This window comes from Lissotriton vulgaris, chromosome 5 (genome assembly GCF_964263255.1).
Source record: "Lissotriton vulgaris chromosome 5, aLisVul1.2, whole genome shotgun sequence".
NCBI classification, from domain to species: Eukaryota; Metazoa; Chordata; class Amphibia; order Caudata; family Salamandridae; genus Lissotriton; species Lissotriton vulgaris.
In genome coordinates this window covers 1,324,198,286-1,324,219,517 of record NC_141693.1, presented here as the reverse complement: position 1 = coordinate 1,324,219,517, position 21,232 = coordinate 1,324,198,286, and the positions used below count along the sequence as shown (strand labels likewise).

Below are 21,232 nucleotides of genomic sequence, written 5' to 3'. Positions count from 1 at the left end.
GCCCACCCCCAACCAGGCATACCCTTTTTCTGCTTTCTCGCAGTGCTAAAAAGCAGAAACTTAAAATGGTATTATACAATCTCACGTTTCTGCTTCTCGCACTGCGACAAAGCAGTGGGGCGACGCTCCGACGCCCTCTTGGAGGAGCCGCTCCTGCATCCGTTCATCTTTTTACCCACCCATCTACCCTTCCACCCAAAATCCATCTATTTACCCTCATCCATCCTTCCACTCACGCATCCATCCATCCTTTCTCTCATTATCCATCCATTCACCCTTTTCACTCATCCATTAATTTTCACTAATCCATTCAGCCTTTCACTAATCCATCCAGCATTTACCCATTCCATCACTTATTCACTAACCCACCTTTTCACATTAATTATGATCTGAGCCTTTGTCAACTGAGTTGCAGACAGAAGAGGCCCTTAAAGACCTTCACCCATGCTGTAGTTCCCAAAGCAGGGAATGGGGTGGGGTAGGGTTCACTGTGCCCCTCTGCACATAGGCAATCTGAAAACTTAGAGAAGCCACGAGTCATGCATGATGATGCACAGTGCCAGGACATGAGGTGATTGTGACAGGGTTTTAAGTGGGATTAAAAAACTGGGGGTCTCTCCAAGGGGCGTGTCTGATGTAATTAAGGGCATAGCATAAAACACCTAACGTAAAAATATGTGCTTAGCATAGTGTGCTGCCCGACTGGTATTTTGCTGTTTCTATCATTGCGTCCGGTAAAATTAGACCTTAAACAAGCCATGACTATTGGTTTTTTCAATGGGTGTTAGTTGCATAACATAAATGAATAAAGTAACAACTATGGCTTCGTTGTACATAATATTAAAAATGCTTCAGCTCTGAACTGATGAGACTGTGTAAGAACTATAACCTCTTCTTTTGAACTTCTTTCGCCAGCTTCCTATCATGAACTGGCTCCTAGCAGCATGGGAGTTTTTGTACATTAGGTTTGTACATTCTTTCCATCTAACCCTAACAGAATGCCCTGTCCTATACCACAGCAGGACTGGTGCAAGGTGCTCACCCACTTGCATTAGTGGACATCATATACCAGGCCATCCTCTCGTATATACAGTCCAATATGTGCTTGTTCTTTTTTATCTCTCAAAAAGTACTAGACCAAAGGGTTCAGTGTGTCTTTAGTTCTTTGGAGGTGAATTCTTGTCCAGCTCTCCTATCAATGCTTAAAATGGGCAGACACCGTCCGGTATCAGTGCCTGCACTCCTTTAACTTGAAAGGGAGAGTTCCTGCACTTCTCAGCCCTGGTGCAATATATTTAATGGGAGAGTACGAGCACTTTTCAGTAGCAAAAAGGTACTCTAAATAGTGAGTACCTGCACTTCTACATTTCCATGTAAAGCCCTGCTTTCAATGTGTTCCTCTCAAGCATTGGGCGAGCAGCCCATTGGAAATAATTGCTATCGGGCAGACGTTTACTTGATTCTTGGAAAATTCTACTGGTTTAGATTGGGCCTTGAGGTCGAGCGATTTCAGATTCCAAGCCAGACAGGAGACGGACACACCATGTAGGGGTCAGTGTAGTTTTGGGGGGCAAAGGCCTATTGTAATCTAAGCCCTCTCTGGCTATAGGGTTAGGGACACACACAGCACTGATCTTCATGTGGTGAAGCAAAGCAACTCTCCCATGTAACACAGGGACTGCACCCTTGGGAGTGGGAAACAATGTCACAGCATCCATCCCTGCGACAGGAGCCTCAGGTACACCTGTACCTAGTTCTCTCTCTGGTGCTTAGGTCATCTCTGGAACACAAACACGCTCTCTTGGTCTCTCACGGAAGGTTCCTGCAGGGGTGACTGATTTGGATAGTTTACATGAGGGGTATATGGGTTGCTAGACCTCGAAAAGATTGATTGTCTCCTCTACCAACCAGGTCACCCATAGTTCAGCCGAGGCTATTTCCCGGGGTGAGAGTCTGAGTACATTGGGCGATCTTTGGTCAGGTAGAGAGTAAGTTCATTTGAAGGTGCTTTAAACATCAAAACTGTGTGCTCTCTGGTCTTCAGAGACAGCTGGGTGAAGGTACTGGAATCAGGGGAACGCACAGGCACAAACCCACTGGATTGTACATGCGTGACAGTGAAATCTGGCTTTGTTTCTTACAGGTCATCTCTCCGAGATTATGCTCAGTTTTTAGACTCTTCAAGCGATTCTCTGTTGTCTGATTGGTTGAACTCCCTCGAGATCCCATCCACATGCCCGTAGGAATCTTTTTTTAAGTGCTGGTGTAATGAAAATGTTGTGCTGTAATACTTTAGAGGGCTGTGGTGTTGCATAAGTGAGTGCGTGATTTTTGTGTTGTATTTCCATAGACTTGTTTTTTCTCTAATAAAGCACTGGTGATATCTTTATTTCTGCAGACGTGCCAGTGTGTTTTCTGATGTTCAGTGACAATATTTTGCTATAGCTTTGCTTGCTGTAGAGAGATGGTTAAAGAGGCCTTTTTTGTGGGAATGGCTGAAAACATTAGGTAGATGGTTTTTGTGGTTAGCAGTCAAGAACAAGTGAAGTGAATATTCTTGGTATGGTGGAAGGCCAGGAGACGTGGTACCCATAGGAGGTACCTTGGGACTTCGAGCAACCACAGACTAAAGAGCAGTTTGCAAACCTTTAATTCCAAGGGGTTGTAGGAGTCGCAGGTTCTCACCACTCCAGTGGAGCAATGGCCCAATAAATAGCACATCTAACAAAGAATTAAAGATTGGTTTGAAAAAATCACTTTTCAGTTAATCTTTGTTATCCTTTAGAACTTATTGGATGGGAAAGGAAAATTGTAGACCAGCCAATTGCACAAAGGCTTTTTACAACCGAACGCCCAACCTCCGTTCATAAATGGTTTTACAGCTAATGATTTTCCACATACTTAAATAAAAAGCTGTCACTGGTCGATCAATATTAATATTTTCTCAGGATATTAAGCCCTTTTTGCATATCCCAAAAGGCCAGCGAAACATGGCCTTGAGAGCGGACTCCATCCGTTGGCTGGTGACATATCCCTGGGGATATCCGTCTGGACTGCTGAAATGACAGCCATATTTGTTGATCTCTACAGTTTGTTGGAGTCTTCTGCTGAGGTTCACTTGTTGGGAGTGGACTGAGGAGGCATGCGCAGAGAAACGCGTCTTAATATGAGCTTGTCTTGGTGTAGAAATGCAAGCCAGAGTTCATGCTTTTGTGGCCAAAAGATGATTCAAACCAGAGTCCTGATCCCAGTCTGCTGGCAGAAGGCTGTGAAACTGGAATACGCAAGCTGCTTCCATTTGTAATACACTGCTGTAACCTGCGTTTAGTCTGATATAAGCTGGTACCAGTACTTACGGCACTGTTGTGAAAGTTACTGGTGCAAATTGTATTTTGTTGTGTATATATCTTCTATCAAAGTATATTAGTTCTAACTAATGCAGTTGAAGTAGCATGCTACAAAATAAGTTACCAGCCCCAACTTCAGTGTGATGGAAGGTTACCATACGAAGAACCCCGTCACAGCGATCCACCGATTATATATGTTGGCGTGTGAGAGCACATCTCCAAACGCTCAATCTCTCCGCCTGCTGAAAACACCTGTACACTTGGGCCGGAACCATGCAATAAAAAGTTATGCTCCTATTCGGTATAAAAAATGAAGTCTATTAAAAAAAACATAAGTGTCCACAACTCTACCGTGAATACAAACAAGCATGATGTTCAGAGAAGTGCATTAATAACTAAATCATAAAAACCCAATTCAAATGCTTCCAGATCGAAATGCTTGTACAGTTCGAAAGTAGACGAGAAGAGGTTTGACATATTAAAGAAATATTATTGAACAATGGCATAAATCATGTGTTTGTATGAGACTTGTGGTTTTGAGAATTACCACTAATTCTTTTCTTTTTGCAACAAAATGGTAACTTATGGAGTATGTTTTTACCTTGTATGAAACTGAAATAACATAGTGGAAATGTGTACATTTGATTAAAATCCAAGGGTTAGTCATGTAATTATTTGCATTGGGGTCACACATTGTAATATAGAACACTGGTTGAGAATAACAAGCTTTTGAAGTGAGGCAAGAAAAGGTTGTAATAAAGAATAAACCATAGTTTAGGCAAATCTATAGACCTTCATGAGGGCCAAGTGAATGATTATACACTTTGAAAGTTAATTAAAAAGCCCTGTTTGGGCATGAGGGAAGCCACTCTGATCAGTATGAAGACTCCGTGATACCCATCTTCCTCCTACGGTTCGAGTTCAGTCCACCTGGGCCACGAGCATGTTGGGCTCGGCATAGAAGAAAGTTCAGTGACCAGCGACATTCAATCGTTGACCGGTCCTACATTCCCATGGCTGTGTCTTTTCTCATCCAGGCAGTGGGTGCTTTCCATTCCCTGCCCTGGTTCAGTTCTCCATGAAATAATCTGTCTCCCTTTTATTGTCATGATCCTCCCTAGTAGGGTACTCGATCGACCAAGAATCCTTGTACCCCGGCCCAATTCAGTGGTTGGTAAATTGAATTGAAACTGCAAAAAACTGAAAACTTCTCATTGAGTCGAATAACCTAGTCTTTGTACTGGAACATGAATCCTTTTCTGTGTTGTTGCCTCGAGGGCTTTCTCTCTCTCGCCCCCAGCTCCCTCAAATAGCTTTATTGTATTTGAATATGATACAATGCTTCACACACAGCCAATACGAAGTCAAAGGCCTAGAATGTATGGCAAAACATTGTAGCAAATATGTGATTTCAAAATAAAAAAGCAAACAAATAAAATAGTATAAGACTTATTTTCGGTTTACATGTGCTTTCCTTTAAACACAGGCACAGTAACGTTGGCGTGTGGAGTGTCTTGTATTCGCCTCACCAGGAGCATCGCGTTCTTGCCCTAGAGATGAACATGAGGTGGTGTGTGTTCCGGAGGCGGCTGTTAGTCTGAGTCGGGGTCGCTCCCAAAAACATGCAATAAGTCATCTCAGTCTGGGGCTATGGACCGCCGACAGAGCCCCCCAGTTCCTCTCTGTGCAGTGCTGCTGATTCCGCTGTAGCCCATTGTAGCATGACCGCCTGCCATATTGCTGTCCCTGGCAGTGGCGTGGCCGTCCATCCATTGTGATTGTACATCTGGCCAGAATGAGCGCCAAATCAATAAAGCGCGTCACCGCTCCTTGTGCCCTCAGAGAACTGTGGAGTCCACGGAGGCATAGATTGAGGCTGCAAATGTCCGAACGACCCGTGATTGTGTGAATGGTTGTACAGCTCTCCTCCCACAAAAAACACACGCTAGGGCACTCCGAGACCATTTGTAATATATCTGCGCCATTGTGTCTACATCTGGGGCACTCTGTGGATGTCGTTGGATAAATCCTATGGAACTTAGTTGGGGTCCGATTAGCTTGGTGCAAGACTTTAAATTGAATGTATTGGAAGTGTGCTTTCTGTGAGACTTTGTGTGATTATTGGAGTGCTGGTTGCCACTCCTTAGGAGTCAGAGGCGGGTGCAGGTTATGCTTCCATTGGACCTTCAGCCCGGCCATTAGATCTGTCCTCAGGCCAGGAATGGCCCTCATGATCCAAGAGACCAGTCACCACCCTGCTCATATGGTAAGCAAAGCCTGGGTCAGGGACTGTAGGAGTGGCTCGGTGGCCATTGCACCCCAAAGAAGTTCCATCTCGGCAGCACGAACTGACCCTCCGGAAGTGTAGTCTGTTCTGACAAAAGTCTGGTCCTGGTACATGTCCCCCAGGGTGCACTCTCCCAGAGACCCCAGCCCGCAGCCAGTGAGAGCATTGGACGGGATTTCAGATGCATGTGGCAGTGTGCCCGGCAAACACCTCAGGGCCCTGTGATGGCCGTCATAGGATACTCGAGGATGCTTTTAGAGCGAGCGGGCAGTGGTGACTGTGGAAGGAACAGTTCCTGCCCCTTGTACCGTACCTCCCCGTCCAAGGTGGGCTGTCTCTCTGCCAGGTTAAGGCCTGCTAGCCAGCGAGATGGCCAACCCTTCAGGGCTTGTTAATGATCTTTCAAAGTGGAGTGTACAGTTGTTCATTTAGTGCTGATGGAGGTGTCCGAGTCTATCTCACTTCTCGACCAAGGCACTGCCACTTGTCTTGCATTGTCCATGACTCACTTGAGAAGTTGGTTTCTTCCTGTGTTTGAAGTGTTGATTCTGTATAACCTCTACGTAAATAATCACCATTATTGGACATAATGTGCACATTATCCACAATGTATGTTTCATCAGTACTTCAAATCCGTATAAGGTAATGCATATCAGGAGTGTATTAGAAGTAACATTTTACCATTTTCTAATGTATTTTCTGTAGCAATGGTTGGACTTGTAACTGTTCAATGATCCTGCTATTCACCCATCTGCACGAGTGTGACTGTTCTATAAAACCACAACATGTACCTTTAGTCCAGTTGAGTCGGAGAGGATGATGCATTGCCAGGCCCTGCCCATCTACAGGGCTGCGCTGGTCTTTTCAGAGGGCCTGGCGAGCTGGGCAGCACAGGGCGCCGGTTCTAGCATGGACACGCGCCGCAGTTGAAGTCCTCACTACTTGATATCACCAGCGTCTGAATCTACGGAGACCTCGAATTGTGTCTCCTGCAGTGACTGTAAATTGAAGGGGCTGGAAGAGCACCTTCGTGCCTGGGAGACACCATAGTGCGCTCTCAGGAAAATTGTTTCCTCTGACTGCAGTCCTACGGGAAAGATGGGTGTGCTGCGGAGCAACCACATCTAGGTTCCTTCCTCCCATCCCCTAGTCAGTCTGCACGTGCTGTTTCAAGCAGCATCGAGAATTATCTGAGTCCCCAAAGTAAGGGAGCTTCTCCGTCAGTGAGATGCAGCTCTCGTGCAAAGGGAACTTGTGAAGAAGAAATTTAGCTCAGGACAAGAGATACTTTTAGATTTAGGTTCTATCCTCTTTTCATTCGTTCCTAAACAAATCTAGCTGGTGACCTGGCTACACAAAGTTAGCACCTTCATGCACAGGTTGACACATCTCGGCCCATGCCTTCTACGCGACACACATCCTTGCATAGAGTCCCAGTGCCCACAGTGAGCACTATTACCATTCACACGCTCCTTGCGTGGTAGGTGGATGCACTCTTGAACAGCCAGGCTAGACATAACTGAGGGTAAACAGGTGTACCACCAGAGAGCAGAAATGTCTCGTAGGCCACAAAATGACTGGTCATTGTCGCAACTGCTGTGCTTACCATCGCCAGTACCTACTGTGGTACCATAAAATAATTCTCAACATTTTCAGCAGTTACAAGTATTTGGCAGTCCTAGCCACACTGATAAACTATGTCAACTGTTACACTCTCCCCTGATGGTGTTTCTTTACCACAGTTATATTTTCTGCTCCCTTAAACGCCTCCTAGTCTTTTTAATGGCTCACACCTGTAACCTTTTTTCTCGCCCAGGGTAATTTTTAGGTTAAGCCTGGGCAGCGCATGCGTTGCTCTGCGAGGCATGCTGTATTGAAGTAGGGACTTGAAGCCCCGCCCATGTCCTGCTCATCTTTTCAATTGGTTCATGTTACTGTCCTTGCAAAATCGTTCATTTTCATTCCAGAATAGGCTTGTTAGTCCCTCCTTGGTACCGCCTTGTCTGCATTTGTAACCTCCCATAACGACTAGACCTTTTACTTGTTTTGTTACTGTCTACTTTGTCTTGGCTCTGAGTGCTATTTTGTTAAATGATATCCCCTATTCCACCCACTACGTCGCAGCACGTCGCCTGCTTTTATTTTAATTACTAATGGTGGTCCGCTTTAACTAGAGTGGCCACTTTATTTATTTTAGCAGCGCGGTCCGCTTTAAGTATAGCGGCCGTGGTTACTTATGGATTTAATTATTTTTGTTGTTGTTAACGAGCACCCATGTGGCGCTTTCACATTAATGGAAGTCACGCCACTTTCTTTAGACAAGCAGTGTCTAAAGAAAGGTGCGCTGCCACTACTAAAGTGAAAGTGCGGTATGGGGTGCTTTTACATAAAAAAGCATTTGTTTGTCAACGTGACAAACATGTTTTTTTTTTGTCAAGCCCCCATGCTGCGGTTTCACTTTAATGTCAGCCATGCACCTTTCCTTTTCGATGTGGCTGGTATAAAGAAAAGGGTGCGTCCTCCATTAAAGGGAAAGCGGAGCATGGTGCGCTTTGACACAAGAAATATTTGCAATGCAGTAGGTCTCCCATTTGTGAGAGTTTGAGCTATTGACATTTACAATGCCATAGCTTAAGCTTTCGCAAATGCGAGACCTATTGCATTGCTCTTCTATATTACTTTCTCGCCTTTTTTATTCTAGCCAAGGTCATTTCTCATTACATGCCGCTCCTTTATTAGGCGGGCCCTAACGTCTGCTTTAGTTGTGTTGTGCAATCTTCATGGACTGTGCAATATTATAAACAAAAAAAATGCACACATTTAGGGCTTTGGCTCAACCCTGTTCATCCTCTGGTGAGCTCACCTGTCGTTCATATTTGTCTTCTCTCCACCAATAAGTACAGCCTGGAGGTTGGTCAGCTCGCTCAGAAGTTGGCTCTCGCGCACTGGTAGTGACACCATTACCCTGATTAGATTACACATCCGACCACTTCAGTCAGAGGGAGCCCGCAATAATTTTCTTTGCCATGGCACTTAATATTTTTGCAGATTTAAATAGCGCGAACTCGACCCTAAGGCAACGGAGCGCTTTACATGAACATCAGTCACGTACACAAGGACACATTTATTTTTGGTAGGCACGGGGAGATTAAGGATTTGCCCAGGATCACAGGAAGCTGAGCCGACGCCGAGGCTCAAACCTATTTCCCCCTCTCCAAAGGAGGCAGCTCTGGCCGTGAGGCCACTCTGATTCTTGTGTGTCTGTTCTTTGTCTTCAGGTCACAGTAATTGGCTGTTAATATATTTTCTTGGCGCCCGTAAATGCTTTTTCCCTGTGACTTACATTAAAAGTGAAAAAGGTATATACACCTGTTATAAGTAAAGTGCCCCTACACGCTGTAAGCACCCGTAGTGTTTTCTTAAAATTACACACCTTGGCTACATATTTTTTAATTTAACATTTTCATTGCAAGTACATGGTCGTCAAGTCCCCCCCTCCCCCCCCCAACATTTTTATTTTCAAAGGAACATGCTAGCAGGGAGGAAAAACACACTTTACCATCTTGCTGGGGGGGGGGGGGGGGGCAGACCCATTGGCTCTGCCAGTGCTTGTTTCCCAAGGCTAGCTGGCAGTGTTACTTACTCCCCCCCACCACCCTGGTTATCTCCCGCGATCACAGCAGCCCCATCTGCTCGGTGAACAAGCGTCTAAGAGCTGCCGCCGGGGGGCTCGCGAACCTGCTTTTGGTTTCTGGAAGCTTCTGCCTCTTTGGAAAGTGATATTGGCTCTGAGGGATCCGATACGGCTCTGATTGGACGCTGCAGTCGGGGGTGGGGGGGTTCTGTGCAGCTAAATATGCTCCTGCAGCGGGCGATTTCGACACTACTGTGCCTAGGGATTGATTTGTAGCTGTCGGCAAAGCTTGTTTTTAATAAAAGTCTGCTTGGATCGTAGTTTGAGGAATGTGCTGTGTAATGCTTGGAGCCTTCAAGCCCGCTTCCGCAGAACGCGATCAGTCCTACTGTAGAGTTCTTTATTTTTTTTCAAGTTAAGTTTTGGACATAGAAGAAACATACATTTCATCACCTATTTAGTAGGATCATTTTTATGACAGGCGGGCAACGCCCATTGGGCTCAAAGAGTCCCCCTCCCCCCTACTTATTGTGGCAGAAGAGATGTCATACATTCTGTAAAATTCTTATGGAACTCCTTCAGTTCCCAGAGTTTTCCCAGTGGACATGGCGGTGATGGCTGACTGAATGTCCTCGATTGAAATTGGCATCTATTTTGCCAGCTCCGGCGCAGTTAAAACAGGGAGGGTGGGTCTGGTTTAGAAATGACTGGGTTGCTATCTCCAAGACCCCTGGGGATGCAACAATGTGTAGAAGGACACAAAGGTCTCGTGTATATCGATCTGTGAGACGTGCAGGGTGTCTTCTGGCTGTCAGATACATGTCAAGAGAGGCTGCTAGGAGTCCTTTCTAATCAGCCGGGCCAGTAGGCGACCTGACCTGTCACACTCAGAATGGGATGCGGCGACAGGACAGATAATCCTAACAGCGCAGTCTTTCCAGTAGTTTGGCTATGTCTTCTGGTATCCATACTGGGTGAGACAACCATGTCTGTTCATCCACCACCAGGCATTCCTCCACTATATAGTCCTGCTCCACCTGTGTAAGCCTCTCATGGAGCCTCTGCATTCGCCTTAGACTGAGCAAATGCAGGATTCTCTAATAATCACCATAAAGGCTTCTCATTCCACCAACAAGTCAGTCGAGCCCTCATTGTGCTCAAAGTATTTCACTATCTGGGTAAACGGGGCATCCCTGAAAATTGTATATTTGAGAGTCGTGGGCTGGTAATGTAGAATTCTTCATATTAAGAGTTTCTGGAAGCACATGGTCCTTGTACCTACTAGGGTGGTGTGAGTATTTTTTTTAACTCTAGGTAAGGTGACAATATTGATGCTGATGCTTCTGCGGGTATTCTGGTGGGTGCCCTGAATAGCCATTTACCTGTCCTGTGCCCCTTTGCTAATGTAGGAGGCATACTTTCCATATAATATAGACTCTTCATAATTAGCAGTTGAAAGAAGTGGAGAGCGTTTCATGGCATGGATCTGGTTGGAATGATCAGCGCTGATTCCAGGTAATTTTGGCAAAAGATCTGCTTATAGCTCTCAAATTTCTGTTTTTCAAAGAGGCATTTTTTGTTCACATCTGAATTCGCCATTAGAGTACATTGGATAAATTGACATTTTTACAATGGTTGAGGAGTAAAGATGCATCACAATCAAGAACTTTGCCGAAAAAAAGTGTCACTCTCAATGGTATACTTCTATTCAAGCTTCCAGTAGTTCACAAATTTGGGATTAGAAAAACGAAGTATCCTCTCTGACCTCTCACTCTTTTGTGTGGGGTCGGAGAGGATACTTCTGAATAGAAGTATACAGTTGAGATTGACACACTCTTATTTTCATCCAAGTTCTTGATTAAGAAGTAATGAAAACCTCAGATGTTTGAATTGAACAGTGATTATGACCAGATAAATGATAGCTGAAGGACACTGTAACATTGGCTCAATCGCTGGCGAAGTCCTCATGGACGAAACACATTGACTGGGCTGAATGATGTTAAATTCTAATAAGAAATAAAAGAAGACTACACAGAATATATGACTCTTGATCTGTGTTGTTTTTTGGTGTTATATAAGGAATATGTGTACCTTAATCGAAAGGATCAGTACATGGATGTTGTCTTAATAACCATGCACTACGTTATTGAATTTTAGGATAAAAGTGCTCCTCTTTTCATTTATTTATTAACTATGTCACTTCACTTCATGACACCCGGCACAACTCTGCCACTTTACGACTTGCTATGCCTCTCTGCCACTTCACTACTCTCTATGCCACTCTACTCCATGCCACTAACTTTTAGTCATGATAAACAGCTGCCACACTGGTGTACAACATGGTACAAAGCCAATAACTCTTGCATAGACCCGACTATTTGACTTTGCCTATGCTTGTTCTACTAAGTTTTCAAGTGACAGGACCTACTTGCCAACAAACTATTTTGATCTGCAAGGACTAAAGTTGATCCTTGTTGATTATCCAAGGTTGCATTGTCAGAGTTCCATTGATGTTTTTTATTCCAACTAGTACGATATTGGTGAGCTGATGGATCCGTTATAAATCGCACCTTCTGGATCATGTTGCTGACATATGGGGGATTGCACATGCACTGAACTAGTATGTAGAAAATTCCAGTTGAATTCACTTGCATCATGGACATTGTTACTGGAGGTCTAACGGTGAATGTTGACTTCACTTGTATTATTTTGAGGCCCTTCTTTTTTCTGTCTGACGTACAGTCTGATGTTTAAAAAAAACAGTCAAAGAGAAATACATCAAGGTATATAGGGCTTTCTTGGGAGGGCTCCAGGCAGCTACTAGCCGATTCGGAAGGCTACACAAAGGGATAGGAAGATGAGAGCTGGACGTTAATGCATGGACGATGTGCATGGACTATCTCAAAACAAGATGATTGGAGGCTGGATGACCTATTAGCTTCCAGCAGTTTGCAGCCATCACCGAGAGACAAAGTGGTGATCCTAAGAGAACTCAAGAAAAACCTATTGGGTGGAAAAGGTCATCTTGATCTGATACAGGAGGAAGGGAGTGACAGGGTTTGTAGATTTTTCTTTTCTTTTTTGTGGAGGGGAAGTAAGAGAGAGGGTTTGTAGATTTCTATTTCCTTTTCCGGGGAGGCTAAGCGAGAGAAGGGGTTGTCAGTTTTTATTTTCATTTTTGGAGGATTTTTGGAACCATGTACATTGTACATGGTTGCCTCCATCTTTGGTAGGCATCGGCGGTTCTTTTGTCTCGAGACATGCCTTTTATTTATTGCCTTTTATAAAGCAATGACGCACTGCCAATTCTAATAGTTTTTGAGCATTTCCGAATACAGCACAACACAATAAAGAATGTGGTTATGCACCAGAGTTTGTGGACATTTAGGGTGAAATGCAGGTGTCTAGTTGTCCCGAATGCCTCTTTTACTTTACATTGATTTTCAGATCATTTGGCAGTTGGTTTGTGGTCATACGTGTCTTGCATGAGCACTATGAATGGCCTGATCACCCGTTTGTTCTCGGAGACTCTGGTATCTGGTTTGGGGTTTCTCCTGGTGTGTTGAGTGCGTAATGCAGTTGTGCCTGATGTTGGGTTTGTGCTCATGATGGATATACACATTGTACAGATGGCTTTGGAGTTAAGTCTCTTCAAGTGTACAGTGGGCTACAGTTGGTGTAAACATCCTTTACAATCTTGTAGCGACCCATTGCAACTTCCACGTTAACACTGGCTCTGGTGTGTCAGAAAAAAAGTACTTTTTTTGCGCAATTGCCTTCGTGATAGGATGGGTGAGAGAAGCAGGGACTGGACAGGATTAATTACTGAGCTCAATATTTGTAGTTTTTTTGGTAATTTGGTTTTCCATTTTTTCTGAACTGTTTTTATTTTTAAGTTGTTCAGTTTGACGGCTTTGTGGTCCTTAGCAGTGTTAGACCACATGCCTGACCTGTATGGAAGTACAGTTGTAGTATTTGTATAGTGTTCACCACACCACAAAAGTCTTCTGAATGCTTGATCTAAAAATCTGTAGGTGGGGTGACATGGGCCAGAGGACTGTTTGGGCAAACAACCATGGTCTTGAGGAGTTGTTCAAAGCTCCGTAAACCTTTATTTGCTGTACTGCAAGTGTAGAGATGTTCGGTCTAATTACTAAGTAAGCGAAAGATCTGCCAAGCCCCATGCCTCTGTACTGTGTGGATTTTGATGAATCGGATGTCGGCAGATCTAGATTGTTGGAGCAGTAATATCTACATTTGGAGGTTGTGAAAGAAGGTGCAATGTCTTAGAAGGCCAAGTGAACAATGTGTTATGACCTGAAATGTATTAATTTCCACCAAAAGTGAGTGTAGAGGTTGTAGCTCAGGGGAGACGTGTTTAGGTGAGTTGGCAAGCAGCTGCTTTTTTGATTCTCGGGAAGGCGACTGCAGCATAAATTAGAAGCTTCACGCAGAGGCTGGTTCCTTGTTCCATTCCTGAGCCAATCATAGCTATGATGGTGGATAATTAATGAGGGAAAGTTAGTAAGGAGCAGGTGCAACGTAGACATCCTAGATGGAAAAACAGGGCTGGGCTCCTTGACTAGAACATTTGTTCTAAAAGCGTGAGAAGAGTTAGAAAGTAATCCCAGTTTCTTAATTGTCACAGTTGGAAATGGCCAAGGGCCGTGATGTTAGGCCAACACTTGAAGAGCCATAGCTGAGGTTGCACTACACAAATTAGGGATTCTAATTTCTCACGGTGCATTTTAAACTAATTATGGATCTTTTAAGGATGTGAGTTAAGACTGGAAGTTGAGATAATGATTTAGTTATCTTTAAGGACACCTTGGATACAGGGCTTGTTCAGTGAGATGTGGGGAGGGGGTGGGGGGAAGTGCGAGCTCCGGATTTTCCAACAATCATGCTTCCATATAATGTAAAAATACATTACACGACGGCAGGACGCATGAGAGGGGCAGTGGAACGGGAGAGCAATACAGATTGGCTGGGGTACTAGGTAAGAGGAAAAGACAGTATTTTGTCAACTTACAAACATTTTTGAAGACTTTCAAAAGAAAGAAAGGGAGAGAGTGTATGTAAAAATTCCTGGGGAAATCCGACAGACACCTCACCATACCTGACTGAAAACTCTTGTACCAACTATTTACCAGAAAATAAATTATGGGGGTGTAAGGTGTAACACACCAAACTTCCCGCCCCAAGCTATGCCCATCCTGGATACAGCCAATCTGTGTAGAAAAGGAACCTGAAGGAGTGCGTTGGAGGGGCTAGAGGTGAAGTTTGAAGAAAGCAGAGGCCGGGCAGGTCCTGCAGCTGGGTAGTTTGATGAGTAAGAAGGAATAAGCCCATTGAGTTCTGTCTAACAGAATGGTTATAATACAGTCTGTGGCAGTGTTTTGGAATCTGAACTCTTATAAGCAAGTAGAGGAGTCCTCTGGGAGACTAAATGAGCAGGTGCTGTGCAGTCCAGTCAGTGAGGTGTCGTTCTGCTAGTGTTACAGACCATTCTCAGGTTGTTAAAGAGGAAAAGGACACATTGAACTGCTTTTGCTGAGTGGACGTCTGAAGTGGTTGATTGGGTTTTGGCTTTCGACCAAGCGTTGCCACTATAGGTTGCAGTTTCTTATTGGAGGTTGGCAATGTGGCAGAAAGTACCTGTTGGGTCCAGTTAAGCCGTGTAGATGCAAGGGGGCTGTGGGAGCTTGTAGAGACCACCCTTGTTGAGAGGAGGAACTGGAATATGGATGTGATTCAGGAAGTAAGGGTGTTAAAGCTTCTTCGGGGCTGGGGGTCTTTCGAGGAGCCTGATCATCTGCTTTCGTTTATGCAGGTTCAAGTTGTGGTTTAATTGGGCAAAAGCTGCTGTGGGTGATGTGAATAGATGAGGTCAATGTAATGATGCCCAGCCTTAATTTTGATTAGAAAAGGGGTGGGGCGTGACCACAGAACTGCGGTGAGATGATTGTGATAAAGAGTTCTTATTGATCACTAATCTCATGTAGAACTTTTAAAACTTCTTTCTGTGACTTTAGGGTCGATGTGTGGGGCGAAGTAAAAATGTTTCCCCTCTGAGTATCACTCATGAAGGAAAGTGGATGTCTTGTTACATTGTCTTTACAGTGCTTCAAGTTGGATGTCTTGTTACATTGTCTTTACAGTGCTTACCTCACTCTGAGACTGTTTCAGATTGGTGTGAGAAACAGAAAATAGGAGGCAGAGAGGGAAGGAAGTGCAGTGCTGCCATGTTGGTTGGGGCAAACATGCACCGATTTGATAGCTTTCATTACCACCCGCCCTTGAGAGCTTCCAGACAGCTTCTAGGGTCTGTCCATATTCCTTTTACAGAACTTCTGATTGCTTCTGGGTGAGGAGTAGCGCTTTAGTTATTTACTTATTTATTTGTGTGTGTGTGTGTGTATATATATATATATATAGATAGATATAGATATAGATATAGATATAGATATATATAGATATATATATATAAAACAAAATTGTGGAGGTACCCACTCTTTTTAGGGGGGCTGCTGAATACCAGAGGTGCCTAAATCTCCCCACCAGCCCTCTGCCAAGAACTACACACCCATAGCAGACTAAAAAAGACTCTTCACTGGCGCGGCGGATACTAGACGGGAGACTGATAGTAAAGGCAATATCACTCACATAAACCACTTTAATGAAAAACACAAAAAGACCTACGAGCGTTAATAACCAATTGGAAAAAGGATATTGGCGAATTTGAAAAATATGTGGCAAGATGTGCTCATACTCCCCAGAGAAGCGGACATAAAAGCCAGCTTCAGGCTTATCCAACTGAAAACATTACACAGCATATACTATAGTAGAACTTTAGTACACACATTTTATGTAGCACCCTCTACCATAGAATCACATGGGATGTGGGCAGTAGGTAACATTCTGCATTTTATATGGGACTGCCCCAAAAACCAAAATTGTTGGTGAGAAGCGGCAAGAAGTTTAGCAGATTCCACTGAAATTACACTGGAGATGGAGGCTGCCCTGATGCTCCTGGGTAGATAAGAGACGTGGGTACGGGAATGGTTGAGAGGAATGGATGATTGCATGGCAATGGAAAAGAAAATTTATAAGGACAGGGGATGTCCTAAAAAAATTAAGAAAATCTGGGGAAATTGATAGATGAGTGGGATGGAGATACACAATGGGATGGAGATACACAATGGGATGGATAGACTTTGGGGGAGGGACGATGGCCCCGGTATGTAAAAAAGGCAGCATGGATATCCCTTGGATAATTGCCCCAGTCTCCCTTCCTCCTCCCCCGCCTCTCCTGTTGACTTGTTGCATTGTGATGTTATATTGATGTAACTAGGCAGATCTGTGCACTTGAGGGGATGCTTCTGGTAGAGGTTATAGTAGAAGCTGAAGGAAAAAAGCAAATAGGCCATGTGTATGTAACTGCTGGTTTTCATTTTTTGCCTGGTTTTATTAAAAAAAAATACGATATAATTAGAAAAACGAATTACACCCATTATGGCAAACTGAACTCTCCCTACCAATATACATACCTCCTTTGTGCATCTATGTACTTACAATTACTTCTGGATCTATATAGTTATCACTTTTTTATAATTTAGCATTTCCAATGCACTTCCCTATTTCTCAGCCTATACTTCGCTCAATATATCTTCTAGCCCAACCCTCTGATTCATCTCAAACTTCTTTCTACTACTCTTTCCAATGCTCTACCCTATCTCCCATCCTATACATATATCAATATATCCTCTACATCCACTCTCTCATTTATCCCAAACCCCATACCACTACTATGATCCCGAAAATAACCCTTTCTATAATCTCTCCTACTCTCTCCCTCCTTGCATCGTCTGATACCTTTTTTACTATACCGATCCCCCGAAACAAACCTTTCTAAACTCTTGCCTGTTTTCTACCTCTCCCCAGCCCATCTCAATCCAAATAACTGACTACTACTTGCCCTTCAAAAACCCTATCAGGGGTAGCAAGCGCTATATAAATACAAACCTCTTTCCCTTCATTATTCCGCCACCTACCCTTCTCCACCCAAATAACTGAATAACATATCCACTACTCAAATGACTTCATGTTTTAGTGTACTAATTTTCAACACTAATCCTTTATGGGTTCCGGAGTGGCGTGCTACTCGCCAGAAAAGCGCTTCGACATCCATCAGGGGTAACAAGTGCTATATGAATGCAAACCTTTCTTCCCCTTTTATCCCTCCGCTATCCTTCTCTCTCCAAATAACTGACTAATATCCACCACTGAAATTACTTTCATATTTCACCATATAAATTCACCACTAATTCTTTATGGGCTTCCTGGATAGCGTGCTTCAACACCTCATCAGAGGTAACAAGCGCTATATAAATAACAAACCTTTTTTCCTCCTCTATCATTCCAAATCCAAATAACTGACTAACCTATCCACCACTTAAAATGTACTTGCATGTTTCACTATACTAATTCAACACTAATCTTCTATGGGTCCCGGAGTAGCGTGCTACTCGCCGAAAAAGCGCATAGACGCCTCGTCGGGGGTAGTAAGCACTATATAAATGCAATTACAATACAATACTTAGATGCACTGTACACAGAAGTGCCTGGCTCAGTGCACTTGCAGTGGGCTTGAGGCAGCTGCCGGGCACTCTTCCAATCAACGGAGGCCGAGAGGGCCTGGCCTAATCTTAGTCTGTACTGGAGAGACTACCATAATGGCCAGGGGATAGCGGTTCTAGCTCAACTAGCTCCTTCACAGGAGCACTCCCCATTCAGAATGCACTCTTCGTCACTTCTTTGTAAACTATACTCCTCTCCAGTGCTGAATGTGTGCCTGTAGTTGCAGGTAGTGCAGAAGACACTTATAGTTCATCATCAGACTTTGACAGAGAGCGAAGAAAGACAAGTGAACAGCGACAACTGGATGAAGCAGGGAGGAGGATTAACCCCAAAGAGTGTGACTGAGGCAGGGAATGATGAGTGGCTGAATGAGGTTGCAGGGTGTGAAATCCAGAGTAGTAAGGGGAGCAGGCCATCGGGCCGAACATCCCCCCCCCCTTAAAATGCATAGAAGCATCTGATGGCTGGGAGGTGGCACAGCGGAGCAGTGCACCCCTTGGGAATGATGGCTGCCGAGCGTAACTGGGTTCCGCCAGTTTGTCATATGTGGCAGTGAAATGTAGCGCTTCCCATATGGACATGTATGGGCGACACTGGGGGTTCAGTGCATGTTATGCAGATACTTTTGGGGTGTTTATTACACATTTGGTTATGGGTGGCCAGTCAGTGGAGTAACAAAACTGGAGGGGGCTCTCTGCAAAGATCATGGAGGGGCCCCCATGCCCTGGACCCAGACAGAGGACTCGGACCAAGGGCCAGTGCTCCGTGCAGTGCCAGTGGGGGCCCCCTGGAGCTCAGGGGCTGTTACGCCACATGTGTTACTGCTTCAGATAGTTGTGTGGCATTGTTCTTGGGTGCTCACTGACAAATTGTTGTCCTGGGGCACAATGATGGTTGCCCCTGGAGGCACCGGGCCTCTTTTGCAGGTAGATACTGCGGCCATACTTGCAATATTAACCTTCCCTACTCCACTCTCTTGACAGGGTCTGCACTTGCAGTGCGGGGCTCAGGGTCGGAGCCCAGAGCAGCCTTCACAATAGCGTCGAACAGCTGGAACGCCAATGGCAGCCCCGAGGAGGGGCCGGAAGATGAGCAGGAGGGCATGGAGAAGGGTTTGGACAATGACGCGGAGGGAGTATGGAGCCCGGACATCGAGCAGAGCTTCCAGGAGGCGCTGGCCATCTACCCTCCCTGCGGTCGACGCAAAATCATCTTGTCGGACGAGGGCAAGATGTACGGTAAGTGTGACCACGGAGCCTTTGGGTGCTGGAGCTTGGGGTGGAATTGTGGTTAAAGCATTGCCTGATGCCCTATCGCGTCCATGGACATATTTCCAAAATGGCTGCCAACTGCCCAATAAGTTGTCTTTTTTTTGCTGATTGTTCAGTATTCCTTGTAAGTTACAATCTCAGACCGCTTGTAGGGTAACAGCCAATGATCAGCTTCAGGTTGTCCTGGCCAGACACTGGACCATGGGTGCATGTTTGCATACGTAAAGGCCATGGAATGGGTACGATAAAAGAGAATATTTCTGCGTTGTTGCAACTACTGCGCAGGGGCGAAACTTCTTCACAGAATTGCCTGTTAATGATGTTTGTATCACCACAATTAACCATCATCCCAGGCTTACCATAGTTTACAAGCTGTAACGGTAGTCGGGCTATATTCGCCGACTCCGAATAAGTTCTCCAAAGTGGCTACCTCACGAGTACGTGTTCGTTCAGATCAACAAAATTGCGAGCGCATAAGTGGGTGAACAACACCCACTTGCAATAAGGACGAATACTCGTATTGCACCGATAACTATATTGGACCGATAATTTTTGTAATACAGCCCGGTATTGACTGTGGGATTTCCTAGGAGATTAGAACTCACCGGGCTAGTGGAATACACCTTTTATGATACAATATTGCCCTGAAGAAGTCATATGTCTACACTGACTTGACAAAACACGTGTTGGCTGCGTCTAACTATATGGTGGATTTTGGATTGAGATACATTTGAATTTGGACATTAAATTGAGCAGAAAGACTCTACAAAGACTGTGTTTCATGAATTTGAGTGCTCGGAGGATAATTATATTGTTCATTAAACCACCCATGTGGTTTACTTCTGGGGTTGTGGTAACCGGCCCTGTATCTTCCTGAGCACCTCATTACAAATTGCAACCTTACATCACCTTAAATTTGCTGTGCGCTCTTTCTAACTGTTACCGCCTGTTTTGTACCTCCAGTAAGCACCACAGAGCTGCGTTGCACAGAGGTGTAAAAAGGGGCACGGCCTGGGCCACCTCTCTGCAACACAGTGGCACTTACTAGAAGCACCTGGTGGGTCCTCAGGGTTAAAGTGGAATTATTTCCTCAACTTAAAACACGCCACAGGGCGTGTTTGCACATGTCACCTCAGGCCGTCCCTCCCTTCGCACCTGTGTAAACGCGCCTTGTGTCCGTTTTAAGTTGGGAGATTAAGTCCCCTTGAATTATGCGGGTCCCAAGGGTCCAACTAGCCCACTAGGTACCTCCCAGTAAGCGCCACAAAGCTGCATTGCAGAGAGGTGTAAAAAGGGGCGTGGCCTCTGAACACCTCTCTTCAGCGCAGCGCCCTGGCGCATACTGGAGGCACCTGGTGGGCTAGTTGGCCCCCAGGGACCCTTAAGATTGAAGAGTAATTAATTCCTCAACTTAAAACGCACCACAGGACGCGTTTGCAAAGTGGTGAAGGAACGGGGTGGGGCCTGAGGTAACATGTGTGCAAACACGCCTTGTGGCGCGTTTTAAGTTTTGGAATTAATTAATTAATCTATAATCCTGAGGTCCCCTGGGGACCAACTAGCCCACCAGGTACCTCCAGTATGCGCCAGGGAGCTGTGTTGCAGAGAGGTGTTCAGAGGCCACGCCCCTTTTTAGAACAAACTGCAAGGCAGCTCCGTGGCACTTACTGGGGGTACTTCTGATCAAAGATAGGGAGGAGGAATTGGTGTCCAATCAGTTCCCCAGGTTAGATATCTAAATCAAATGCAGGACAGGACACTTGTAACTACGTTACATTAGGTTTCTTAGATAACCCTCATAAACGCTGTTAGTTTTTGTTGCGGTTTATATCGTTTTTCTGCCCCACATAAGCGTTGTGGCATTTATCATTGGGTCATCTAGCGTGCTATATGCCAGCCTCAAGCCTGAGGCAACCTCTGGTGTGGCGTAGTAGTGTCCAGAGATGTGCGCAGATACCCCCACAGTGAAGGTTGTACTTAAAAAACAAACCTACACCCAAAACTACTTTAATTATAATAGGATGCGGTCTGTTATTAAAATAGATGGGTATGC

General features: G+C 44.8%; 1 protein-coding gene across 2 annotated transcripts in view; it reads left to right on the top strand.

The window, feature by feature from the left end:
* The window catches only part of TEAD3 (TEA domain transcription factor 3), a 360,315-nt gene that overhangs the window by 151,401 nt on the left and 187,682 nt on the right, over positions 1-21,232 (top strand). The window contains exon 2 of one of the 2 annotated variants that reach the window (XM_086923250.1): positions 18,892-19,146. In XM_086923250.1, the coding sequence (XP_086779376.1) occupies positions 19,011-19,146 (136 nt within the window). In that variant the 5' untranslated portion in view covers positions 18,892-19,010. Of the gene's footprint in view, positions 1-18,891; positions 19,147-21,232 lie in introns of those variants that run through there. The other variant, XM_086923251.1, reaches the window with a different exon arrangement.